This window comes from Phasianus colchicus, chromosome 2, assembly GCF_987193195.1.
Source record: "Phasianus colchicus chromosome 2, bPhaCol1.hap1.1, whole genome shotgun sequence".
NCBI classification, from domain to species: domain Eukaryota; kingdom Metazoa; phylum Chordata; class Aves; order Galliformes; family Phasianidae; genus Phasianus; species Phasianus colchicus.
The window spans coordinates 18,648,233-18,669,502 of record NC_143437.1 but is presented as its reverse complement, the minus strand read 5'-3'; the positions used below and the strand labels follow the sequence as shown (position 1 = coordinate 18,669,502).

General features: G+C 37.6%; 1 protein-coding gene across 1 annotated transcript in view; it reads left to right on the top strand.

Moving 5' to 3' along the window:
- The window catches only part of IARS2 (isoleucyl-tRNA synthetase 2, mitochondrial), a 24,639-nt gene extending 3,369 nt beyond the window's left edge, over nucleotides 1–21,270 (top strand). The window contains exons 8-23 of the mRNA XM_031595986.2: nucleotides 125–240; nucleotides 1,311–1,480; nucleotides 1,822–1,912; nucleotides 2,121–2,272; nucleotides 3,468–3,628; nucleotides 10,047–10,149; nucleotides 10,625–10,718; nucleotides 15,652–15,760; nucleotides 16,530–16,632; nucleotides 17,548–17,673; nucleotides 18,062–18,193; nucleotides 18,800–18,906; nucleotides 19,795–19,940; nucleotides 20,116–20,306; nucleotides 20,629–20,773; nucleotides 20,907–21,270. Coding sequence (XP_031451846.2) covers nucleotides 125–240; nucleotides 1,311–1,480; nucleotides 1,822–1,912; nucleotides 2,121–2,272; nucleotides 3,468–3,628; nucleotides 10,047–10,149; nucleotides 10,625–10,718; nucleotides 15,652–15,760; nucleotides 16,530–16,632; nucleotides 17,548–17,673; nucleotides 18,062–18,193; nucleotides 18,800–18,906; nucleotides 19,795–19,940; nucleotides 20,116–20,306; nucleotides 20,629–20,773; nucleotides 20,907–21,058 — 2,098 coding nt within the window. The 3' untranslated portion in view covers nucleotides 21,059–21,270. The remainder of the gene's footprint in view (nucleotides 1–124; nucleotides 241–1,310; nucleotides 1,481–1,821; nucleotides 1,913–2,120; nucleotides 2,273–3,467; nucleotides 3,629–10,046; nucleotides 10,150–10,624; nucleotides 10,719–15,651; nucleotides 15,761–16,529; nucleotides 16,633–17,547; nucleotides 17,674–18,061; nucleotides 18,194–18,799; nucleotides 18,907–19,794; nucleotides 19,941–20,115; nucleotides 20,307–20,628; nucleotides 20,774–20,906) is intronic.

Genomic DNA, 21,270 nt, shown 5'->3' with positions numbered 1-21,270 from the left:
GGAATTTAAAAGTGAATTGGATATGTACATCTTTAAAGTCTTCTGTATTTTAGACATTATGTTCATGTTTGAGCTTTATGATTTTTGTAATTATTAGTATCATAAGTCTATATTTACATTGTAGATATTCAGTTGTGAAGTGTGCAACTACTGGTGAACACTTAATTCTAGCTGCAGATAGAGTTGAATCTACAGCGGCTGTTTTGGACACACAGTTTGAGGTTATATCAACGTGTAAAGGTAGATTTTAATATTGCTTATATTAAGTAGCTTAGAAATCTTGTAATTGAAAATTGCTTCTGTTTTGACTTTTTTATATTATGTGAACATGCTTTACTTAAATAGTACAAAGAGTAGTCTGTCAGACTTGGTATTGGTGTATTGTAGCTGAAATTCTCAGTTGTCGATTTCAAATTACTTTTTAAAATCTGGATTTGCACTTGAAAAATTTAAACAAAAGGATCAAAATCTTATTTATACTGACTGCAGTTCATCTGTCTTTCAACCCATGCCGATGAGAACAAGGAACCGGTTACAAGTATGCTTACTGACTGCCTGATTGCTAAATAATGTGAAAACTACTGGAAAAAAAATACCTAGTGCAGTGTAACTGCTGGTGCTATCAGCCAGTACTGTCATTTAGTACACTTCAGTTCTCACTGTTGTACTTTGTTGTCTCAATGTCTTAAGCCTTTTTCATGAGGATGATTGAGATATTTGTACTGAGAAACTAAAGCAGTTAAGTTTGTATCCTAACATACTGCATAGTAATATTTAGTAATAGGCAGACTTCTGATTCAGTATTTTGAAGTTATTTATTGTGCCATTTATGGATTTTAGTCATTTGCCTATATATGTGATTCAGGGAAATACGTGTATCTAAAGGAGGTGAGAAATCTATTTCAATAACTTTTTCTTTTTACATTATTCTGCTGTTTTTCCATACCTTTTATCAGTTTCTCTACTTAATAATCCTACTCTGAGATCTGTTTGTAAAACACTGAGATAGCAGTCCCTAAGAAATGGGAATGCAAAGAGTATCTCTAAGTGGAATATCACTGTTATTGGAATATTGTCTAAGGTAGAGAGAAGCCATTATTTCAAAGAAAAACGTGTGCAAAATTAAAAATACAGAGAATTTGAAAGCATGTGGGTGGGAACCTACGAATAAGATAAAATAGCAGTACCTATGAAAAGTATCCTGTGCATACAGTCATTTATTCCATTTCTGCTCTCTGATAAGCTGATTCCATGAATTGTTTCTCTGCTTTCTCCATTTTTCCTGTTTGTTTGTTTTTTCCCTACCCTAGGTATAGATTTAGCTGATGGTTCTTGCGCTCATCCCACAATTCCTGGCAGAGTATCTCCTCTGTTACCTGCAAATCATGTGACAATGGCAAAAGGAACAGGATTAGTTCACACAGCCCCAGCTCATGGTATGGAAGACTACAGTGTAGCTTCTCACCATCAGCTACCCACGGTACTTGATTATTTCATCTTTTGCTCTTGATTTCCTGCAGCTGTTGGTTAACTGTTTATTTGAAAAACCGTTCAAATACTAACCAATGACTTGATGGAAGATAATTGTGGTATTTTTGCAAACTGTGGGGCTTGCTTCTTCGTATGTCAAATTAACTTGTCTGAAGGTAAACTACTAAGTTGCAGTTTGTTAAACCTGAAGCATACTCAAATCTAACATAATTTGCTTCTCACTAGAAAAGTAGCTACTCAGCAGAGTGCTTAACTCACTTTTGACTACCAAAAAGGTAATTAATAGCCATTTAATATTTTATTGACATAATCTGTGTTTTTATTTTTCAGGAATGCTTTGTGGATGAAAGTGGGCATTTTACTGAAGCTGCAGGTCCTGAACTTAAAAACAAGAATGTACTTGAAGAGGGAAATGAAGCTGGTGAGTTTCTAGTGTTTAGCCATTTATTACTTTATCCGTTACATCCCTGCAGCTGTATCTGGAGGGTTTGTATAAACTGAAGATATTTTGCGTATGGATGAGATGCAAGCACTTCTTTTTATGTGTTCTTTGTGGAAAGGAATTAATTGAAGTTAACATGAGTGTTGCGGTCAAACCTGATTTTCATCTTGCTTCATTTTTTTCTTAGTCATTAAGATGCTTCAAGCAGCAGGGAGTTTGTTAAAAGAGGAGAAATATGTGCATAGCTACCCATATGACTGGAGAACTAAAAAACCAATGATTATTCGGGCCAGCAAGCAGTGGTTTGTAAACACAGCAAATGTAAAGGCTACAGCACAGGTATCTTACTTTGCTTTTCTGTGGGACACTTAAAAGTGGCTAATAATACTTGGAATTGGGAAATGGTCTTGATACAGGTCACTGCAAACCTGTACAGACAATACACAGTTGTCAAGTATTATAAAAATGATTAATGTTGTCATTTTATTTTTTGTCAATATTAATATAATTCAGGATGAAAATAATGACTGATAAGTTTGTTCATTGTATTTATAGGAGATATATAAGATTCTTAAAGAGCTACAGAATTTTTTTCCCAAAAATGTTTTTTATACTGTCTCTTCTGATCTGACCTTGAAACATAGTATATTTATCACTGGTAAAGTTAGCTTTGTTATTACAGTAGTCTTGCAAGGTAAAATGCCTTTGTTTGATCATCTATTTGTTCTACCACAGTCCTATTTTAAATCACTTTAAAATATTTTATTTTTTTAAATGCAGTGCTCTTTGAAATTATGTAGATCTGCACAGAAAACTCCAAGCAGTGCATTAGGCTGTCTTGGGTAACAGTGATTTTGCTCCAATTAGGGCATGAGTTGTTTATTCCATATTCATCCTTTTTCTAGAAAGAATTAAAATAAGGCAGTCATTCGGAAGGGTGGGAAGTGAGTGGTTACCCCCACTCTGTAATACAGGTAGTGTGTGTCAAGATGTACTTTCAAAGCAGAGATGCTGAAGTTATTTTTAACACACGTAGGGTATGTCTGTTAGAGAATCAGAGCTGGCAAAAAAATATATATATTAGTTGTTCTGGGACATTGCTTGGAGGTAACCTGATGGTGGCTTTTCAGTATTTAAAGGGGAGCTTCAGGAATGAAGAAAACAGACTCTGTCTGTTGTGATAGAACAAGGGGAAATGGTTTCAAGCTTAAAGGTGGTAACTGTAGATTAGAGGTAAGGAAAAAGTCTTTTACAGTGTGGGTGGTGAGGCATTGGAAGAAGTTGCCCAAAGATGTGGTTGATGTCCTGTACCTGGAGACTTTCAAGGCAAGACTGTATGGGGCTCTGTGCAACCTTACTGAGCTGTGAATGTCCCTGTTCATTGCAGGGTGTTGAACTAAATAACCTTTCAAAGTCCTTTCCAACTCTAAGGATTCTGTGATTCTATGTTAGACTGTATGTACTGTATGTTAGTGAGGAACAATGTGTGTCTGAATGCTGAATCTTGTCCATCAATTTACTGTCTACTTTATAGGAAGTGCTAAAAAAAGTGAAAATTATTCCTACATCTGCAGTGAGCAGAATGCTTGAAATGCTGGACAGAAGGACATTTTGGTGTATATCACGGCAAAGATGTTGGGGTGTTCCTATTCCTGTTTTTTATCAGAAGGACACGGGAGAAAGCCTGATAAACAGGTATTCCTCTAACTCTATACTGAGAAATGAAGGAATGAGCTCTGTCCTACTGCAATTATACAGTATTATAAAACTTACGATAACTATTCCGATATAAATATATGTTCTTTCTTGTTCTTCTTGTTTATATACACACCTAATTTAGCTATAAATTAAAGTGGTCAGAAACTCATTTCTGAAGTTGAATTTTTATGTAACTAGCTAGTATCAATTTACTTAGATACTTAAGTTATCTGAAGAGTCTCCTTTATAGTAACTGCTACTTTCATCCTCCTCCTTCAAGTTAAATGAGATGGCAGTAGTCATCCTACATTTAAGCAAGGAATGAAATGCGAGTTGTGACTAGAATAGATCCTAACTATAACCTTAGCACTGTACGTTGAATAATACTGATATTTTGACAAAATAACTATTTGAAATTCACTAACTGGCAATGAGAAATCTGAAGTAGGTTAACCAAATCAGTTGAAGAATAAATAACTACACTTAGTTTTAAGGTAAAATGAGTGGTTTTCGAGAGTCAGCTTTAGTAATGGGAGTGAGTGAACTCTGGGTGTATAATTTGGTATGCCTAGAGCTTCAGGTGCCTTTTTCTGCCATCTTTTGTCAATAGTATCCAGTTATTGCAAACACTGAATTTCAAGAATTCCAGACAGTGTAATGGAAACAGAAATGAATGGAAAGCAGAAGGAATCCAGCTGTGCTTTAAAAAAGGAAACCTCAGCCACATATGGTCCTTTTTGTCTTTTAAGAATTAATTGGTTGCTGCTTTTACTCCTTTGGGCAGCAGAGGGGTATTCAACTCTGAGCACCTTCTAAGAGATCATTTGGTAGAAATAATATGGTAGAGTTCCATATTCACTGTTTATTTCCATAATTGTTTTCTGCCTTATTGTATGCTAGTAGAACAACTCCATTTTATACTTTTTATCCATTTTAACTTCAGAAATGTTTGTGTAAATTCAATATGGACAGTGAGATTACACAGCTGAAGATTAACTTAAATTGCGTTGCAGAACTTTCTTTATTTTGCTGATGAATGAATATTCCAGAAATTGTCCAGCTTGTTTTCCAGAAGCTAGGCTGAGCATGTCAATGTAATAGGTAGTGAGACTTGGGGTGTAGGCAGTAGGGAATGGACTTTAAGCAGCTAGTCCTTAGCTTTACCTGGTGTGACTGGGTGTGTAGGTGCACAGTAAGTACTTTGCCTCTCACTGTAGGCAATAACTGTGAGAAATGACTACAATAACTGCAGTCGTTTATAGTACTTGAGTAATGCTGAGGCACATCAGGAAATATGGAGGCTTTGTGGAATGTGAAATCATTTTACCTGCAGAAACTGCTACTATATCTTAAAAGAATATATTTTTTGTGTGAACATATGCTATTTTTGAGGAATACTTATTATAGTCCATTTGCAGAGTAGGCTTGAGTGTGTTCCTTGTGCTTGCTAGAAGTCGTTACAAATGCACTTTTAAAACAAACTTGAGTATAACGAAATAGAGTTCAGCAGCTGGCAGTCAGACATGAAGAGCACTGTGAAGAAATTGCTCCTTCAGCAGTTAAAGGAGTTGATCCAGTATGACAGTACTACTTGGTACAGAAAGCATTTGAAAGGTGAGAAGTAAGGGAATTCTATTGGGATACAGGAAAGCTATCCTGAATACCAATAAAATATGTGTCTTCTGGAAATGCTTGAGCTGTGTGAGATGATTCCAGGAGTTGTGTATGTGCCCATGAGGGCATTTTGGTGTGACAGGCTTCGCAGTCGGTTAATGGCTCTCCCCTTTGTGTGTGGGTGTTGGCCCAGCAGTCACACATGGTGGATGAGCAAAAGGATACAATGGCCTTGTTCAATCAGCGTTCTTCAAGGGGGGAAAAAGAGACTTATTCAATATGCTTGCAAAATTAGATTTATTTAATTCAATTGACAGCTTCTGATGCTCAGTTCTCCTTACTTCTAAAATGTTTTACAGTAGAGGTGAAGTTTTCAAAGTAAAATATGAAATTCTCATTAAAGATTTAAAGCAGACTTTTAATAGCAGACTTTGGCAGCCAAAATAGGAAAAGTGCACAGAATATTGGCCTATAGAAATGACAGGCACATTTTGAAAGCAGTCTGTCAATTCATAGGTCATTTTCCTGGACACCAGTTCTTACTGAAGTAAATACATAAGCCTAAATATTTAATTGCATTTACATTATCACGTTGAAAATAAGCTGCTGACATATTTCCACCTCTTGAGAAGTTTCATCCGTAGATTGTGCAAATAATTCAATATCATTTATACAGCAATAAATAATAACTTACATTTCAAAACTCAAGCTGTTTTCAGATCTTGAACGCTGGATAGATGTACTTCCAGTAGCAGCTGATCCGGAGTCTTTGAGCCGCTATCAAAAGTAACAGCATCTCCACTGGAAGTCAGTGTAGTCCACATGGAGTTGCTGTTACATATGAGAGCACCAGTGGTCTGTCTTGAATGATCCTGTCTATGCGTTATCAACTGTAATAAAATAAAAAATAATTAAAAAGAAGATTTGGGGGAAAAAAAGATGCCTAAAAGAAACTGCTGGGGGCTCCTCTGTAAGTCAGACCACATGAATTTGTCATGTGGAAGTTTGCAGGAAATTCCTCTTTCAAGATAGAATTGCTGGTTCCAAACAGACACAATCTTTGGTGACTGCAAAATATTCTTTCTGACTTGAAAGCTAGATTGTAATCTTGTATGCATCAGGTTTGATGCCAGATCTCCCTATGAGTCTTGTTTGCTGCTGTGGCCCCATATAGGCCTTAAATAGATTTGAATTTATGATACTGTTGTCTAAGATTATAAATTTAACGCTTTGCCGAAGGCTAAGTTCTTTTTGTAGAGTACACCTCATCACATTCAATCAGAAATTAAATAATAGTTTTTATAAGAAGAATAATAAGAATAATTTTATAGAAGAAGAGAGAAAACATTTTTTTAATTATTGCAATTTCTAGTAAGAATTAGGAGAATATAGAAATACAAGTGTGATTTTTCTGCGCCAGTGGTGGAAAAAAGACTAAGTAGGATAAATGCCCAAATAAACAAGCTTTCTCAACTTTCCATATGTAATCACTTTCTTGAGGAAGATATTCTGATTTGAGGAAATTGTGTAACTTGAAGAGGAGAGAAAAAGATCCAAAAGTAAAACAGCTTTGTATTTCCAGACCAGGAAATAAATGTGAGATACGCACTTTATTTTTATCTCATGAATTAGCTTGTTAATTTTACAAATACCCTGTTCAGATAATAATAATTGCAGTTTTGCCAATAAATATTGCAGAAGTTGTTACAGTGACAGAACTCTTGTCCCCCACACTGTGCCTTTGATTTGCAAGTAACTTACATTTCTAACATGCACACACAAAACAAACAGGAAAGAAAACCAACCGATTTTGGGTATAGATCTACTGTGCATTTTAATTAGCTTTTTAAAACATTGCACGTCTCCATTAGCTGCGAGCAATAGCAACTTACCATAAGCTACATACTTACTGCTGAAGTATCACAATTCATGGTAGAAAGAAGATAAGTTGTCTTCTTTACTGCTGTTGAAAAGAGGTCGAGAGACCATCGGGAACTGTATTCTTCTCCTCCTGTCTATATCTTAATGCTGCCTAATTTCTGTTAACACATTAAATAAGTGTTCAGCATAATCAATATCAGACTTGAGAGTGATTGGCTGGTGTCGTGGTAGCGTGAATTGCCGTAGGAGTTTCAGTGTTAAAAACATAGCGAATGACACGTAATGCAAGTTCTTCCAGATACCGTGTATGAATACAGGGCAAAGTTTTACAATGGTGTTTATTGCTAACTCTGGGAATTACCATGCTCACGCTGAAGCTCACAGATTATAAAGTGATGAGTAGTTATTTGAGGAAGGTGGTTTTCTCTTGGACCCTTCACAAAAGTACTTTGCAATAATCTTCCTCCTTACGCTACTAATAACTTAAAATATACTCATTTTTCTCTCATCTGGTAACAGTTAATCATAAGATTAGAGAGACAGGGTGGGGTTGCTTTTTTGTCAGGGTTTTCTTTGAAAAATGTAGGAGGGAAAAGGTTTTGTGAAATGATATCCTCAAAGTCTTAATTGTGCCCTCTTCAAAATACCTGATTGGATGATTGTTAATGCTTATGTATTTTCTGTAGGGAAATGACATAATAGAAAAAAATTGCGCTGCTGAAGTTTATTATTTGATTTGAAACCATGATAGAACTTTGAAAATGTTGGCCAATAGCAAGTTGACCTGACAGTCATGGAGTCCTTATTTATTGTAGGGAATGCATAACACAAATTGGACCTTCTCATACTTGTCTGAGAACTTTCGTGTACAGCATAATAGGATCTGTTAGTTCATGAAAAAAATGTCTTCTAAATTATTTCATAAATTAGCACTGTAAGCTTTTACATTGCATAGCGATACACCTGAAGAAAGCTTAGTTCATGTTATGTTTTGTCGAAATGGTGTATCTGTGATGGCAGGTAGCTGTTGTGTGGTGTTAGCAGCTGCACTTAGGGTAAGTGAAAGCAGTCATTTTATAGTGGTTCTGCAAGGGAGATTGATAGCAAAATTGTACTTCCTTCTTGTGCCTCCCCCTGCTGCAGTTTCTCTTCTCTACAGGTGATACAATTTGCACTACCACAGCGTTTCTGTCCCAGTTGTTCCCTCCTTAAATTCTCCAAATATTTGTGTGATAGACCATAATGTCTTCTACTGAGGAGAGATGGGTAGCAACACAGTTTCGACAGCAGCAAACAGTAGGCTGCATTTCACGTTTCCCTCCCTCAAAAAGTTTTTATTCAGACACTGCTGATGTAAATCATTACCCTACATAATTCCTAAAGAACAAGCACTGCACAGAAATGTACTGAACACGACAGGCCTGCCCACGTTAACGAGTAACCATCAGTCTTCCTTAAGACTGTCCAGTTAGTTTGCTTGTTTGCTCTGAAGCTGGAGGAGCTTGAGAGATTTAAAACTGAATGCAGACTTAGAGCAGTTTTGGCAAATCTATTTTTCTCATTGAAATTACTCATTTGGAAGCCTTTTTTTTTCTTTCTTCTCCTCTTGATTTCTGTAAAACTCTGGTGTAAATCTATAGTTGCAATGTCAGAAAACTGAATCGCAGAATAATTCCAAGTTGGAAGAACTGATGAGGAACATCAAGTTCAACTCCTGGCTCCACACAGGACCACCCGAAAATCAAACCCTGTGTCTGAGTGATAGTGCTTCAGGCTGTACCTCCTTTTCTTAAAGCTTAGAATTGGTCAGATGTTCGGCAAACTGATTTCTGCTGTCATTGAACTGTTTTCCTGAAAGCTCTCTGAATTTGTGGATTTAGCCTGAAGGAGGCAAAGCATAAGGGATGCTTGCTGCCTAGATTCTAGGGAGTGTACCAGAGCTGGAGTTGTTTGCATTTGTCTTTGAGAGGTAACACTTCACAACTGGAAGTAGAGACAAATAAACCTCTATGCAAACATTTCTGAAAGGAAAAGATAGCAGTCAGAAATGGAGCTTCTAAATGCTGTTTTACCAAGATAAATAGCAGGTGCATTACAAAGTCATAAATTGTGTCCCAAGATTCTTAAAGTGGAAGGTGAATGGCATCCAGTCAGATCTTAAGGGTTAAGAGTGATGGTGGTTTGCCATTTTGGAAGTGTTACTGGTTAGTGAGTTATCTCCATAAAATGTCCTCTGTTGTTCTATGTGAATTTACTTTGTAAAGACCATGATAGGTCTGGCATTGCAATTTTATCCCCACAGTCAACAGTCAGATTGTGTTTTCTTACCTTCTTCCAACCTCGTGGTGTTATTCTGTACTAATTTGTTTTACAACTTCTTGGAGAACTTAGGTCTTCATGCTTAAACTTTGTAAGAGCCAAGTAAATGCTGTAGTGATACAGCTCAGCTTAATAGCAGTGCAGGGAAAACATGCTAATGTCCAAAACTAAGCACTGACTCTAAGGAAGTTAGATCATCAACCTTTTGTATTTTCAAGAGAATTGTGCCAGGTGTTTATTTTACTTGTTCCCCTTTTGCAACACCTTGTCAAGATGTACATTAATTGTTCAACTTGAGAAGTGAGGAATTAAAAACTTACCTCTGATAGTTAGGTAACACGGTGCTTTTAGTTTGATATTTTTGAGTCAGGATGATCTGCTGTATTCCTTTAAATACAGCTGAAATCTTAAAAACTACCTCTTCATTAAATGCTCTACGAAACAGGAAGACTAAGTGCAGTTTTTTGTTTGTTAAGTTGTCTCAGTGTATGTGTAAATTTGGCATTAAATTATGTCAAAAATCAATTCAACATCACCTTACCTACTGTGGACAACAACTGAATATGTCATTTTGAATGTGTCTTTTTTCCTGCTAACCCAGTGAAACAATCACAGATATCATCAAAATAGTGGAGCAGCAAGGAACAGATGCATGGTGGACCCTTCCTATTGAACAGCTATTATCAAAGGAGGCTGTATCAAAGGTAATTTTTGACTTAAATACTTCAAGTGCATGAGATGGTTCAATGGTGGGAAGTAATGAAAAATAAACATTCTTGTGATTGTTTTCAATCTTCTGCCTTTATGAGAACATAACATTCTAATTAACTAAGTTATCAGCACAAATGTATATTGAGCCTTTGCCATTAAAATAAATCTGAATTTGTATTTAGTTCTTCCCATCTTTGTGTTGTTCCCTTTACAATTGTGTTAGAAAGCAAACTGTACTGTTACTGTGCCATCTCAGTTTGTTTGGTAATTCTCCTTTCTCTGTTTGGGCTTTTCATCAGAAATTATGTATCTGAATTATTCTGTGTTTTGTTCATGGAGTTTGGTAGCATAACCTGTGCAGAACTGGTCCAGGAACCAAATGCATTTTATTTCTGGCTGTGAAAAGCATTGATGATATGGTGTATTCGATTTGCATTTCTTAGTAAGTGTTTGTTTTTTTCCCAATAGGCTGGTGGTCATGATGTTTTGGATTATGTCAAGGGGCAGGATGTCCTAGACATCTGGTTTGATAGTGGAACTTCCTGGGCTCATGTTTTGGAAGGTACAGAATGAATATGTTGATCTTTCTTTTATAATATTTGGAGAACAAAATGGAACTGTTTTGCATGATGCTCTTGGTATAAGCAAAGCTGAGTCAAGTAATGCAAGCAGCAAACTGGTTTTGACCTCCTTGAAAGCTGCTTTTGCTCATGAAGAGCAGAGCTCTGTGTTGGCAAGCCCATATTCAGTGTAGTTCAAGGTGCCATTGATTTTTAGAATACATTATTCGGTCTGCTCCTGTCATGTGTCATACAACATATCTCCTAATAAAAGCCTATTTGTTTGTGGTATAGAATTTCATGGCACAGATAGCCAAAGCATTTTGCTGCTCACTGGTAGCTTTTAAATTATTTTTCAGTTAATAAATTTTGGTTTGTGCCAGAGGATTGCATTTGAAACAGACCAAAATTGAGATCAGTTGCAGAATCAAAGAAAGTTTAACAGTGTAGGCATACAGTACTACTTCATTCCTGATTACTTTCAGTAACTAAAGCAGTATATTGTTGCTTAAAATATTTTGTTGGCTATACATTATCTGTAGTTCCAGCTGTCAGTAGTTGCTACCCAGCAGGTCTGCTGTAAGTGGAAAAAATATAGAAAAGATTATAGAAAAATAGGCAGTAATTCTGTGTTCAATTCAAGTAATATACACAACACAGCATGCATCTAGCTATCTACCCATGTAAAACACACTGTTTGCCTGGAAGATAGTCCAAAGTCAGGAGTCCTTTCTAGAGGAGGAGTCTGATCCCATGCATTGAGTCTGGACTTTAAACTCTCAGTACACAATTACGTGATAACAATCTTGTTGAATTATAAAACACGTTAGTACCAGAGGTTTTATTTCATAGCAACGTGGTCAAGCAACAGTACCATCAGCAAACATTCATTTTATAGAAGACCTTTACATACGTTAAAGTTCATTCTCTTTAGAAAAGTTTCTGGCTTGGTTTGATTTTCAGAAGTGTTGAGAAGTAGTGGTATTTTATGTGCACAGTTACGTCCTCGCGTACTCTGAGGGCTTAACACTTCAAGATGCAAAAACTCTCTCTAATCCTATGTAAAGAAAGGATCCAGTGTTTAATAAATAATAGGAGAATCAGTATCCTTGATTTGCTGTTAATTCATTTAAGGCTCTCATGGATTCTATAACATCCAGCAAATGTTTTTTTTTTCACAATAGAGACTTTTTTCTTCATGGTACGCTTAAAGTGTCTCTTCTCTATCTGCTCACTTTTTTTCATGAAACTTGCTGGAAGTTGGTGTGTCAGGCTTCTCATTTTGCCATGACTGGAGTAACCCAACAGGTTCAAAATTTGGGAATAGGACTAACAAGAAAGATGATTTCATAAGCTCTTTACCTTCAGAAATGCTACAAAGGTTGCATTTCCTTTTCTTCTGTCTCCCAGTCACTGACACAGATGTGGAAATGCAAATCCAGAGATTCATATAAAATGACAGATTTAATTTTCCCTTTATGAAGAATGCACTTTGAAGTAGAATTTGTTGAACTAGTAGCTTTGTTCTGTATTTTTCAATGTGCCCCAGCTTTTAAAACCTTTTGCAGAACTTCTTCCTATGGAAGTAAAAGTAATTGGCAAGGCTTACAAACAGACTAATTGGTCAGGTTCCTTTTTCCAAATACTTCTGGGGGAAAAAGAAAAAGGATGTAATCCAGGGAGAAAACCAGAACTGTTTCAAAGAGCTTCCTGCAGCTTAAACTCATGAAGGCATGCTGGCACGTGGGAGTTGGCATGCTACCTGTTCCTTTTGTGCTAGGAGATCAGTGATAACAGCAGTTATCACTCACCTTGTGAGGACAGTAATGCAAAGCAGTGGTTCTGTTAAAGGGCTGCAACACATGAGTTATTTCAGGACAACTGGAGGATGGAATGGATGGCTAAAACCGTGTGACTCATGTTCGTGATTGTGGCTTTCTACATTGAACTCAAGTTACTGAAAACTATAAATTGAGAGTAACCAGCAGGAATAAACAGCTTTACAGGTTTCCCTGCCAAGACAAAACCATGCAGTTCTCCTAAAAATATCACCTCTGTGAGTTGGGGAACTTGGGTATGAGTTTACGTAGGATTGAATGCGCTGTGTGTGAGTGAAACACTCATCCAATGAGATGGAGCAGTGTGAGCCCCAGAACCAAACTGGGGGTGACTGTGCCATTCTGCATTGGCACTGTGACAGTAAGTTGCAACTCACACACTAAGATCAGACATTTAGTTCCTGTAGTCACAGGACAAGTGACTACACTGTAAACTGTACAAGTATCACTGGATCGTGTGTCAATTCCATTTGAAACGGCTTGCACCATTTGGAGCAGATCCACATCTGTGATGTGCTCTGGAACCCCCTTCTGATGCTGAGGGTTTCCTGGGGATGCTTTTTGCTTCTCTGTTTGCATAGCACTATTTTCATTGAGCAGTTTACTGTTATAAGATCTCATCCCATGTTTCTCCTGCTGCATGTGCCTCAAGCACTGAAAGAAAGTGTTTCCACATTTTTTCATGTAGTGTTAAAATTTCTTTGAATGTTTCATCCATGAATAAGTGCTGCTGTGTTACAAGCAGAGTGTTAATATAATGTGTGCCAGAAGGTGTGGTAACAGCAAAATCTGGTTCGAAAGCATTTGCAGATTTAAAATGCTCTGTTCTGTGATACCTGGGATATTTGGGTTTTTTTTGTTTGAAGTTCAGATTGTGTTCAGCCTTTTGATTGCACTCATTTCATTATCTGGTTCTGGAGCATTCCTTTGAGGGATCTCTCTTCTGTCTTAAAGCTGTCCTATAAACCTCATCATTTTCCCCATGGGCAGAGCACCATGTGTACCACAAACCTGAAATCAGCATTTTTCAAAATGTTTCATATAAAAATGCACACTGAGCTCCATCCGTGTGTGATCTGCTCTCGGTGAAAGTCACTGCTTTTCACCCTTAGTTTCACACTGCAATGATGGTAATTCTCAACATAACTCTTTCCCTATCTTATTGGCTAATATTTAACTGAATGAATGTGATTATTTTACAGCTTACCTATCTGTGTGCTTAAACTTTTGTGCTGACTGAGAGACTTGAATTTATCTTAGCTGATTCATTCCTGGCATTAAAATACAATACGTTTAATCCAAAAGTCAAAGTCTGTAAGATCAAAGATATGGAATCTTGAAATCCAAACCTGAAGGATCATAAATTGTCATTCTCCTTAATGACCTATGTACTACAATTCAATGTGAAATAAGTAACTGAAGGCTCCATTCCTTGCTGAATGCATTCTTCAGTTTAGAAAGAAATGTTCATGGTTCTAATTGATTTCTATATAATCACTGTAACTTTAAAGAAACTCAGGTAGAGGAGCTGCCCGTGCACTTAAAAGCCAGGCTTTGTATTTGCAAATCCAGCATTCATTTGTATGTTACACAGATGAGATGCTCAGGCCCCCATCAGACTGTCACGTTAGCCAGCTTGCCACGCATTTGTGTTGCCATCAAAAAGGCCAATACCAATTTACCATCAGTTGTTTGAACAAAACTCTTCACTTGCCTAAGTTTCAGCTTGTCATTTCCATGAAAAGGTCACATCTTTACAAGCCACATGTAGTAAAGTGGCTGTAAAACAAAAGTGTTGCTGCTGCTGTTGGAACGGATTTTCCACTTTCTTTCATAACCACAGGTGTGCTTTTTTCAAGCCTTGTTCTCACAACTCTTTTTGCCATCTGTTAAGACAGAGACTGATCCCTACTTCTTCTGCTTCTAAAACCCAAACTTTGCAAATTCTTTTGAAGGAATAAAAGTGCTAAAAACCATTCCATGTACCCACACGTTTTCCATGCACTAGCTGTAACTGCATGGCCTTGACCTTTGTAATGTTGAACTTCCTTTTATTGCAGGATGGATCTAAATATCGAAACTTCCATTAGGTTAAACAAATAAATCAAGGGTGGCAGCAGCAGAAAGAAGCATTATGTGAGGGGTCCTAAGCAGTGGAGAAGAGGAACATAAGTTAAAAACTGAGCGGAGAAACTTTTGGCTCAGTATCTGGGAATTCCTGTCCCTGCATTCTTCCAAATACAGTGTTGCACATTTCTAGGCTTTGTGACTTGCATGTTATGCTGTTCTCTGATAGTGACTGGACTAGAACTGTGTTGGACTAGGAAGGGCTTCTTGAATCAACAGATCTTGCCCCCTTTCATACAGTGACTAAATTTCATCAGGAAGACCATTAAAGCTTTACTGCTGTTTCAGCCCAATGGGAAAATCCAGGCTCCTTCAGATTCTTCTTTCACACAACATGTTCTCAAGTTGCCTCAATGCTTGCCTGAAATTTGTAACCTTCCTGGCAGGCCAATGACCAAAAATGTAAATTCTGTTACTGGTGAACATCACATAGAGAACTTTGTGGTCTCTGAAAATCCCTGCTGCATTACACAGGCTAGGCAGTCACATTACATCTGTGACTTGAATAGCAAGGAATTCCCAGCTGATGGAATGTCAGGTTGCAGCATAGATTTTATTAATTCCAAAGTTTGAGATATTATTAGGAAACATTTCTTCTCAGGAAGAGTGGTGATGCTCTGGCACAGGCTGCACAGGGAGGTGGTGCAGTCACTGTCTCTGGAGGTGTTCAAGTGCCCTGGAGATGTGGCACTGAGGGACATGGTCAGTGGGCACAGTAGAGGTGGGCTGCTGATTGGACGTGATGATCTTAATGGTCTTTTCCAACCTATATGATTCTATGATTTCATGATTCTGTGTTCAAGTAATTGTGCATCGTTCATAGAAGTAATTAATCTACTGCATTTGAAGAGCAAAATAAGTTCTAGTAATGACTTGCAGAGATTTTCTGTTATTAGTTGTTCAAAGGCACAGGCTGATACTTAAAACAAACTAACAAACAAAAATACTCACAAATCTTCTATTTTTAAAGGCACAGAGCAAAGAGCAGATGTATACCTTGAGGGAAAAGACCAACTGGGAGGCTGGTTTCAATCTTCTCTATTAACAAGTGTGGCAACAAGGAAAAAAGCACCATATAAGTAAGTGCATAGATTGCAAGCACATTACAAGTTTCTTTATTAAATACTAGGCTTTTGATGGCATATGAAGAAGAGAAATGAAACCATTACTACATATCTGATTTATGGCTTTGTGTTTTCAGTGTAAAGTTTTCTGCAAGTTAGATTGGAATGGATTTATTGTTTAAAACATTTCCATCTTAATAGATGTTTTCTTTCTGAGTTATTCAGGTTATATCCTATTACCTTAAGATACAGGTAGTAAAGTCTATTCTTTTGCTGTCTCTGAAACTCCTATAATCAAGGGGATTATTATGAGAGATTCAGTGTGAAAATCAGTTATGGTCACTGGCAGGTGTGACTGGAACATGTGGCTGTAAGGCATTCAGCATCACCACCATGTGCATGGTGTCTCATAGCTGTGACATACTTCTTAAAGACAGGAAACATAGAGAAGAATAATATGAGTCAATTGCTAAGATGCTGAGCAACTTTTAAGAAATATGTTGGCTTACATAGTAAATAATATTTTAGCTTTTAATACATCTGAAACGTGTGCCCTGGATCTCTGTTAACAGGGTGAGATGAAATGAGGAAAATTAACATTTATGCTCTATTTGGATTGGTAGTATGGCATATTCATGGTTGGTTGAACTCTACAGATGAAGCCTCAGACTTACCAACGTAGAAGATTGCTTAGTGTTTTCACCTGTAGATATACCGTTAGAAATGTATTCTTAACATAGATTTTTCAGTGATGTTCTTCTGTTCTGTAAAACCTTTTCTTCAGGACTCTGGTAGTTCATGGATTTACTCTTGGTGAGAAAGGAGAAAAGATGTCCAAATCCATTGGTAATGTGGTTGACCCTGATGTGGTAATCAATGGAGGTGATGTAAGTCAAACTCTTGAGTTTACTAGAATTGCTCGTTAGAAGTTTTCGCTCCCAGATTCTACAGCTGTCTTTTCTCTACACGGATGTCTTGAAGCAGAACTCTATATAAAGCTTTTTCAGAGACTTTGACTACGTTGCAGTTCCATTTGGCTGGAGTAGAAACCTTGAGTTATTTTATGTCAAATGTAGTGCTTTAAAAAAGCTGTTCTCAGCTAAGAGAATAAATTTTGAGGCAGATGTAGAATGATTTCTTTTTAAGTTAAGAATAATCACTGTTCATGAAATGATGGGGAGGTGGGATTTGAGGTTTTAATTTAAATTTAGTTGTGCCTAGCAATATGGGAGTTGAAACGGGCACCTCAGGAGCCTTCTGGTCTCAACTGGTCTACTTGTTGATTTGAGGAACTTGATTTCCTTTGGGGATCAGGGAGGGTTGCACTGAGGTAATGCTGTGAATTTATTCCCTCCCCATCCTGCTCTTGCTCTTTCTGAGGCTGTTAAGCAGGTTTTACACTTCTCTGGACAAAAAGATCAATCCTTACAAAGGCTCAATGAAACAGGGCATAGTTTGCTTTCTTTCTAGAGGGAGACAGGTCATTTCCAGAGCTGAAAACATTATGAAGAAAAAATATCTGTATCTTCAGACACTAATGTTGATATTTTAGTGTTAAGTATTCAAAGGATTCAAGGCTGTAAGGTAAGTTTTTCTTACCTTATTTCTAGCACTGCCCATACGCAGTGCTGAGTGCATGCTGTAGTCCTGGCTCAGCAGTCAGTCTTGCCAAAGGAGGGGTGAAGGACTCCAAACGCAGTGGCTTCTGTGCACGATTGCAGATACATGCACAGCATTGTCAGTGTGGAATTGCAGTGCCCACCGTGCCACCCCTACCAGTTTTCCTCTCTATCTCTACTTAGGATCACACCAAGGACCCCCCTTACGGTGCCGATGTTCTCCGCTGGTGGGTGGCTGAATCCAATGTTTTTACTGAGGTGCTGATTGGGCCTGTGGTACTTAATGCTGCCAGAGATGACATCAACAAGGTAAGAACCCAATGCACTCATACTTCTCCCTCTAAGGGCAGATCCTCTTTATATTTGGGTTTGTGTTGGATAGGTAGAATTCATTGCGAAAGTTTTCAGTTTCAGTTTTCTGAACTCACATAAGGTGGTGCTGCTGTGCTCTTTACGTGTGTGGATCAAACAGTAAATGTGTGAAGGATCAACACGTGCTTTGTGCACCAAGCTTAGGTAACCCTCAGTCTTTACAATTTCTATAGGTCCTTTTGGCATGTGTTCTTCATGGCATTCTGTAATTACTCCTTCCATCAATTTGAAAAGCAACCAGCTTTAATTTTTATAGGACATTCTCATTCTGTGTTTCATTTAAAGTGCAGAACATCAGTGTTTAACTTGGCTGCTTTGTTCCTAGCTTCGGAATACACTACGTTTCATGCTGGGAAATATGGCTGGCTTCAATCCAGAAACAGATTCCATTCCTCCTTCAGAGATGTACATAGTAGACCAATACATGCTGCATTTATTGCAAGACTACGGCAGCAAGGTATGAGTAATTTCTATTTAGAGGAATATATGTATGTGTAACAGTTTTGTTTGGCCATAGCTTCTAGAAGAATATGCTTTAAGTGTGAGCATGAGCAAATCATGCACCAGGTGTGCAAATAACAATCACTGAGTCTTTTTTTTTTTGAGACACAGCGTGCTTCTTCTAGTACGTCAGCTTCTAAGAGGAAGGCTTTGATTTTAACATTCTCACCTTGTTTTTGACATTGACCTCTGCCCCAAGGCCTCAAATTAGAAATCTTCAGAAATAGGCTCAGAGCTAAAGAAACAAACCTAACGTTTATTCAGAAATCTGCTGTATGTCAGCATTTAGTAATATATGACATTTAGAATTATTTTGCTGAATGGGAAAGAACAAACATAATTTCTGATTCCTCCATTTTCTCCCCTAAAATGTAAACTAGAATTATTTCTGTCCTAATTAGTTAGCTGAATTAACACTTTTTTCCTCCAACAATCTTTTGAGAAAAAGATTCTCCCAGATTCCACTTACCACAGTCCATGTTTCAGATTCATTGGGGTGGTCACTGTACACTGTGTGATGAAAACCAACGTGCCATTCTTCTCTCTCTGTTCCCTCTCCCAGGTTACAGAAGCATACAAAGAATACGATTACAGCAAAGTTGTTCGATTGTTGCAAACGTTCTGTTCCAGAAACTTGTCTAACTTTTACTTCAGCATAATCAAGGACAGGTAAATTCATTACTGCTGCCTTTAAGTCATCGAGGGGGGAAAAAAAAAAGAAAATGAATCCCTTGGAGATGAAGGTAGTAACGTCATGCAAATGTTGAGTGAATAAGGTTCTGGGTTGTGCTGTCATGCACTCATTACTGCAGATGAGAGCTTAGTCACTGTCAGCTGTCTTTCTGTGATCAGTGTGCTTCTCTCGTCTGTCCTTTGGGGGCACTGAACCATTTTGGAAGGTAATCGAGCGTTGTGCACATTGAAACTATGTTTTAAGAAGGGACTTTTGAAGCTGTGTTTCTGCCTAGAAGTTTGTACATCTGTGGTATTTAAGAGTTTATAGGGAAGGGGCTTGAGTACTTAGCTGGGCGGCCTGACGTCTTTTACTGAAGAATCCTAAGGATGTCTCTAAGTATTGATTTAATCTGATAGCTTTGTAAGTTTGAAAGGACTGTGTCACAGGGGAAGGGAGTCGTACTGATTGGGGATTACAGTGATTTTTGGTTTCCAGAATGTATCTAAAGCAAGAGGAAAAAAATCCTGGCCTTAACTTTATAGGTAAACTATAACAAAGGGCTAGTGGAGATAGAGGTTATACTTTCTCAGGTTGTATTTTCTCAGAATATACTGAGAAAAGATTCTTCTCTATACAGTGAAGTCAATTAACATGTAATGTACAAAACTTTCCTACCTATGACAAAAATGTGACTGAATTCACAAATACTTTTGTACCCTTATCACTTTACTTGTAAATCAAGAATTAGGGAAAGCTTTCCTTCTACACAGTAGATCAGACTTCTGTACTTTCAAGCTTCATTCCATTTAAAGTATGATTCTTGACTAATAACATTAACTTGGAAGTACAAAAATAATACATAGCACTTTCATCTCTTGCAGGCTCTATTGTGAAGAAGAAAAAGATCCTAAGCGTCGTTCATGCCAAACTGTGCTAGCAGAGGCATTAGATGTAGTAGTTCGATCCTTTGCACCGATTCTTCCTCACTTAGCAGAGGAGGTTTTCCAGCACCTCCCTTACAAGAAAGGTAAAGCACATGTCATATCTAAGGACCTCTTCTAATGTGCTGTTGAACTGAATAGCTGAAAGGAATACAAATACAGAGATAAGCCGTTCTTCTTTCTTTATTTTTATTCACTTAAACACTTACTTAAATAGAAAAACACTTAATTAAAATTTCCTTTGTTTGCTTTGCTCTCAAGACTCAGAGGGTGTGTTTCGTACTGGCTGGATTAATGCAAGCTCAGGGTGGAAGAAACCTGGGATTGAGGAAGCAATAGAAGGTGCATGTGCAATGAGAGACTCTTTCCTTGGATCCATCTCTGGCAAGAATCCTTTGGAATATGAAGTCATCATTGTAATTGAGCCTGGATTGCTATTCGAATTAATGGAGGTAAAAGATGCAACTAAAAATTAGAGCTGTCTGTGCAAAAAAAAAAAAAGCTGATTTCTATAAACTTGTTTCTGCTTCAGTATGTGGTTTTGTTGTACTCACCATAAAAAAATACACAAAATCACAACACAGTTGAGGTTGGGACTGCTGGAGATGATACAGCTCAATGTTTCATATAAGTAATTTTTGTGCTCTCTTCCTGACAAGGTTGTGACAGCTATTGCAATCACACAGCAATTATTTTTGTTTTTTTGTTTAACCTTTGATAGCAGGAGGATGCTGAGGAGCAAACCCAGGTCTGAAAATTAACTCTCTTTCATAGGCACTACAGGCTGAAGAATCTTCAAGAGTGTCACAGCTGAATGAAATAATGATGGCTTCTCAAACAACTCTGTTGAGCGAGATACCTAAAGAAACACCTGCAGATGCAAACATTGTCACAGGGAACTTTTTGATTAACTTAGAAGGTAAGAAAACCAGTCCAGGTCTGCTTCTCTGCTAAGCCATATTTATTGCTGTACTATAACCTATTTGATTGTACCCTTCATCCATAGGAACACCAACACACACAGGTGATCTCAGCAATGTTTTCTTTAACAGGTGGAGATATTCGTGAAGAATCTTCATATAAAGTCATAGCCCTACCCACTGCCAAAGCAAAATGCCCTCGCTGCAGGAGGTACACTTCAGATTCCTCAAGCACTCCCTGCCCCCGCTGCCTCGAAGTCATTGCTGGAAAAGGAAGCACATGAGGATCAAGTGCCTATATGCAGGCTGCTTTAACATACTAAATAATTGAAAGGTATAAAAGCAGTAATCAGGCAACAGGTCTTGGACCCTTGAAACCTCGGAACCACTGCTGCTGCTGAACCCCCAGCTGGAGCAGAATTTATGTGCTTTGGGTGGAACTATATGTATATATTCAACTGTATATGAATTTTCTGCTTAATAAAAATGGTTCAAG